The sequence below is a fragment of the Homarus americanus genome, unplaced genomic scaffold (assembly GCF_018991925.1).
Source record: "Homarus americanus isolate GMGI-L3 unplaced genomic scaffold, GMGI_Hamer_2.0 scaffold32871, whole genome shotgun sequence".
Taxonomy (NCBI): Eukaryota; Metazoa; Arthropoda; class Malacostraca; order Decapoda; family Nephropidae; genus Homarus; species Homarus americanus.
The window spans coordinates 1,897,079-1,903,333 of record NW_024748870.1 but is presented as its reverse complement, the minus strand read 5'-3'; the positions used below and the strand labels follow the sequence as shown (position 1 = coordinate 1,903,333).

The following is a 6,255-nucleotide window of genomic DNA, read 5'->3' as shown; positions in this document are numbered from 1 at the left end:
AGGGCTGCCACACTAACAGTACACCACCAGGGCTGCCACACTAACAGTACACCACCAGGGCTGCCACACTAACAGTACACCACCAGGGCTGCCACACTAACAGTACACCACCAGGGCTGCCACACTAACAGTACACCACCAGGGCTGCCACACTAACAGTACACCACCAGGGCTGCCACACTAACAGTACACCACCAGGGCTGCCACACTAACAGTACACCACCAGGGCTGCCACACTAACAGTACACCACAGGCTGCCACACCAACAGCCAACAGTACACCACCAGGGCTGCCACACTAACAGTACACCACCAGGGCTGCCACACTAACAGTACACCACCAGGGTTGCCACACTAACAGTACACCACCAGGGCTGCCACACTAACAGTACACCACCAGGGCTGCCACACTAACAGTACACCACCAGGGCTGCCACACTAACAGTACACCACCAGGACTGCCACACTAACAGTACACCACCAGGGCTGCCACACTAACAGTACACCAATAGGGTTGCCAAACTAGCCATGTGTGGTATCAACAAGTTTGGCAATAATGTGTGGCGTTGACAGAGTTGGTGAACCCCGTCGATGTCCGTCTCTCTGTCTGTCTGTTTGTTTAGTCTGTCAGAGTTGGTGATTGATTGATCCTGGTGACTGTATGTCTATATATGAGAGACAGAGACAGACAGACAGACAGACACACACACACACACACACACACACACACACACACACACACACACACACACACACACACGGTATTAGAGAGATGAGAAGAGACTGTATGTGAGTTTGTCTACGCTCTTTCCATAGTAGTGAACAAACTGAATGGTGGATAATTTGAACTGACCATGAGAGACAGACAAGCATTGGTGGTGATGAGGGAAGGGAGGGAGGTGAGGGACTGTATGATAGATTAAAAAAAAAGGTGTTTATTCCTCTCTGTTTCAAGAGTTAACAGCTGTAGTATATTATCTAAACTCTCTTTTCTTTTTCTTCATTCTCATTCTTTTTCTTCTCCTCTCCCTTCTCCTTCTTACTTCATCTTCTTCCTCCTCTCCCTTATTCATAATTTTCGGCTTCAACTTCACCTTCCTCCTCTATTCCTTCATCTTCTTCCTTCTCTCCCTCTTCATTCTTCCTCTTATCTTCTTTTAATATTCCGTCATCCGGGTCTCTCTTCCGTGTCCGAAACCTTCCTTAAGTGACTTCATTGTCATTTTTTTTGCTTAACTTAACCAACTTCTTTATCTTCCCCCTTTTCTCCCTGAACCTGATCTGACCTGAACCTCCATCCACCTTAATCGCCTTTCTTCTGTCTCTGTCTTTATCACTCTCTTTAATCTCAACCTTTCTTTTTCTTTTTTTCTTTCTTATTATTTCTATCTTTTCATTTTCTTTCTCTCTCACTGTAGGGTAGGATAGGTTACGTTAGGTTGGAATTAACAATATGAGGCGGATATATTTTAGGCCGGACTAAAACGTAAACACATCAAAACACTGAACACAGCAATATAACGAGCAGGTATACTGTATGTCAACAAAATATATCATCGTGATTATTTTTGAGGGTTGATATTTCAGTAAATGTTCGTTCACATAGACAGGACGCGGCCTTCGTGACTTCATCGACTCTGCTAACTGATAAAACCATTATTGATATACGTCTTATTTCAGCAGGAAGTCGCCTTAAGTTAAACCTGGTACAGTGGCTGGTTCGTTTTGTGAGATGTGGAAACTCTGTGTTTGTTTACATCGTATTAAGACTCCCGGCATGGCCCTAAGGAACCTCACAATAGTAGCCAGACTAAGGATGCTTGATAAACATTCCACAGTAGTGCCACATTTCACGAAACACTCCAGCAACTGTACCAGGTGTAACTGCAGGCGACTGTACTAATACTGCAACACTTGAGTTTGTAATTATGATGGTCATTATCCTTTTACTAACGTTGTTGTGTTGTGTTGTGTTGCAGGAGTGCGCCCAATACTCATCTGGTGTCGCTGGCGGCGGGGGACCTCCTGATGGTGCTGCTGACCGTGCCCTTCACCTCCATCGTCTACACCGTATCATCCTACCCGTTTGGAGAGGCCGTGTGTCGAGCCTCCGAGTTCGCCAAAGACCTGAGTCTTGGCATCACCGTGTTCACACTCACGGCTCTCAGCGCAGACCGCTACATGGCTATCGTGCGCCCCGTCACACACCACGTGTCGGACTCCACCGGGCACGTCGCCATCGCTGTAGCCATTGGAATATGGGTGGTGGCTGCTCTTCTGGCCACACCCGCGGCCATCTTCTCCAACACACCAGAACTGGTCAACCCCAAGGGAGAAAAGTTCCATATCTGTACACCATACCCGGAGTACTTAGGGGCAGTGTACAAACAAGTCCACGCCCTGGTGAAGGCGATCATGTATTACCTTCTGCCTCTAGCTCTCATCGCTTCATTTTATGTCCTAATGGCGCGCCATCTGTTCATTTCAGCCCAGTTCCTGCCAGGTGAGGCGGCGGGCCAGCAGAGGCAGGCACAAGCTCGCCGGAAAGTGGCCAAGATGGTGCTGGCTTTCGTCACCATCTTCGCCATCTGTTTCTTGCCTTTGAATGTGTTTAATCTGTGGTGGCACTTTGCACCAAACTCCCGGGAAACTTATGATATTTACTGGCACACTTTTCGTATAGTTGGGTTCTGTCTCTCGTTCATCAACTCCTGCATCAACCCCATCGCTCTCTACTGCGTCAGCGGAACCTTTAGAAAGTACTACAATAAACACGTGTTCTGCTGGTGCACTAGACACTCAGGCAGGAGAGACTGGGAAGGAGCCGAGTCCACAGGAACACGGATAACCACGGCGGTGAGGACGGAACAAATCCCTCTCAAGATGGTGGGAACTGACAATGGGACGCAGCAGCCTCCTGCACACAGACTGACGCTGACCAACACCACCGTCCTCACCACTAAGCCTCACCACAACCCCGCCTCCCTCGTGTGACGCTCCCAGTCATCCTGAAGCTGCTGCATTACTCCCTCCCTCCCATCTGCACCTCCTGTAATCATTTTTCTCAGCTGTTCATCACCGTGTCTTCACCACCCTCTCACCACCTCCTCACTTATCTACACTACGATGCTTTCCTCGTTCATGAATCACCAACTCTTATGATAGGCAGTCTCTCCCCTTCACGTCCTGTTGACAGTGGTATTGAAGCTTCTCGCCATCTGACATTTCAACAGCACAAGGCAGCTTACCTCACAACCCCTCTCTATGTTTGTACCTTGATCCAGTGAGACGCTTTAAAGTGACGTCATCTCACACACACTTAATATTCCACCAATCAGAAGTTCTTGATCAAACAGTAGTACACGTCACCCACCAGCTAGTGTACACAAGCACCACCACACGACACACAAACACTCATACCATAATAAAACAAGACCCGACGTCACAGTGTAGTTTTTAAAATCACACGCAAACACAAGCACACAAACACACATCTAGGGAAAGACAATTTTGCCCTACAAACAGCTTTTCTTTCTATCTTCAAATCTTGTTCTTAAAAATTCCATCGTTTTTTCTTGAGATAATTAGAAAAAAAACTTTTAGATATAGACGATGTTTGAGTGTTTGTGTAGCACTTGATGTAAGATAATAGAGTTTCAGTGTTGATGTTTGTCCATTTTCTTGGTCGTAATTATCTGTCTGACCTTAAATTAGGTCGTAAGGTATTGCTTATTCTATGTATGAGCAGACAAAGGCGGTGAGAAATAACCTAAAGTGTTTCTGTGCAAGATATAACACCCTCACACCGAAAACCATCCATCAGTATTCTACAACACTTAGCACCGCCCACAATACTCACAAGCTATCCAGTGATTGGCTGGGAAGTACTGATGAGCGAGGCCAGGGGAGACGCTGAAGCCCTTGGCCCCGCCCACATACTCCAGAATCCAATTACAATCGACGGACTTGTGACCAATCAGATCTTGTCCTCTCATGATGGGTGGTGCCCGCTGTTTGGAATATTAATGAATGACTTGGTAACTGACATACAACTTCTTTAACCCGGAAATACTACTGTAGATACCAACATACTGTAGAGGTACTGTATCTTAACTGTACATACGACAAAAATATCACTAGAGAATACAGCTTTTAATGTTGCTATCACTTCTCTGTGCAGTTGTCAATACCATCAATATTATTTTTTCCTTATAATCGGGGGATAGACGTAAGTTGAGACAATATATGTGTGTTAAAAAAATGTGTGTTATTACTTGTGAATTAATATTATTTTGTATCGCTACGTAAAGACTACAGGCCATCTAGGAAGTAGGTTCACCATTTACCCTCAACAAGACACCAAACAATGACTTCATAAGCCTTATAACGAGACCAACAAGTCATTTCTCTAACAGTAAACATCTTAGTGAAAACATCTAACGAATATCTTCAAACATTAACCCATTCAGTGGTAGAAATCACTTAACGTTAACCAGGATAAGACACCAAAATCCGACACGACTCCTGAATGGGTTAATGAGATGAAAGTATCCCCCCCAAAAGTTCCCAAAGAAGTGAAAAAAAAAGTCCAAGAGAGAGAAAAAGAAGTCCAGTGCCCTAATAATCACCGGACTTTTTTTAGGGGGTGACTTTTTTATCATCAGTTTTATTGACAGCCATAACTTCATAATCCTCACTATTGAATCTAGGTCACACGCATGTTATAACCAGACCCATTATTAATTCACAAAGGTCATAGGTCATTTGTTTGGTGTTTCATGGGGGATTAGTTTACCTCCACTCTTTTAGTCCCGTTTTCTACAGGAGAAACAACGAGAGAGGAGAATCTGTCCATTACTTCCCAAATCCCATAATCCAAACCACATTTTTCATTATTGTTCTATTTATCTAATTGCTCTTAATAGAAAAAAAATATTTACTGTAATGTTTAAGTTTATTTCTAATTTATTTGTCTATTTATTAATTTCGTTTATAATCTGATAATCTCTTTGTTTACAACATCATTATTTAATCGGTTTCTTTTTACTGAAGATTAACAAATTCACAACAGGTAAACTCTCACTAATTAGCTTTTACCTTGATAACACCTGATATTATTTACTTTACATGACTTATAAACAAATTTTTTGAAGGCAGTATACAGTAGGTGATGATGATGGAAAATTGTACGCTGGGGAACAAGGCTTCTCATTGGATGTGCCCTGTGAAAACAAGTTCGGTGATTGGCTGATTGTACGCTCAGGAAAGGAAGACACAAGAAATTTGATTGGTTGTTTGTGAGATCCGGAAACGATATAATGATTGGATAATGATTACTGGATACTCTGTACGATGATACTGCGTGTTACCTTCACTCTCAGACCTAACCCCTTACCCTCACTCTCAGACCTAACCCCTTACCTTCACTCTCAGACCTAACCCCTTACCCTCACTCTAAGACCGAACCCCTTACCCTCACTCTCAGACCTAACCCCTTACCTTCACTCTCAGACCTAACCCCTTACCCTCACTCTCAGACCTAACCCCTTACCTTCACTCTCAGACCTAACCCCTACCCTCACCCTAACCCCTTACTCACCTAACCCCTTAACCTTCACTCTCAGACCTAACCCCTTACCCTCACTCTCAGACCCTAACCCTCCTTACCTTCACTCTCAGACCCTAACCCCTTACCCTCACTCTCAGACCTAACCCCTTTCCTTCACTCTCAGACCAGACCCCTTACCTCACTCTCCAGGACCTAACCCCTTAACCTTCACTCTCAGACCTAACCCTTACCTTCACTCTCAGACCCCTTACCTTCACTCTAACCCCTTACCCTCCTCTCAGCCCTAACCCCTTACCCTTCACTCTAACCTTCACTCTTCAGATCACCCCTTACCTTCACTCTCAGACCTAACCCTTACCTTCACTCTCCAGACCCCCTTACCCTCACTCTCAGACCCTAACCCTTACCTTCACTCTAACCCCTTACCTTCACTCTCAGATGCTCTCCCCTAACCCCTTACCTTCACTCTCAGACTAACCCCTTACCCTCACTCTCAGACCCTAACCCCTTACCTTCACTCTCAGACCAACCCCTTACCCTCACTCTCCAGACCTAACCCCTTACCTTCACTCTCAGACTAACCCCTTGCCTTCCTCTCTCCAGACCCTTACCTTCACTCTCAGGCCTAACCCCTTACCTTCACTCTCAGACTAACCCCACCTCACTCTCAGACCCTAACCTTGCCTT

General features: G+C 45.1%; 1 protein-coding gene across 1 annotated transcript in view; it reads left to right on the top strand.

Annotated features, from left to right (window-relative positions):
- The window catches only part of LOC121853198 (neuropeptide CCHamide-1 receptor-like), a 31,930-nt gene extending 26,355 nt beyond the window's left edge, over positions 1-5,575 (top strand). The window contains exon 2 of the mRNA XM_042347179.1: positions 1,979-5,575. Within this exon, the coding sequence (XP_042203113.1) occupies positions 1,979-2,993 (1,015 nt within the window). The 3' untranslated portion in view covers positions 2,994-5,575. The remainder of the gene's footprint in view (positions 1-1,978) is intronic.
- Positions 5,576-6,255: the final 680 nt, after the last annotated feature.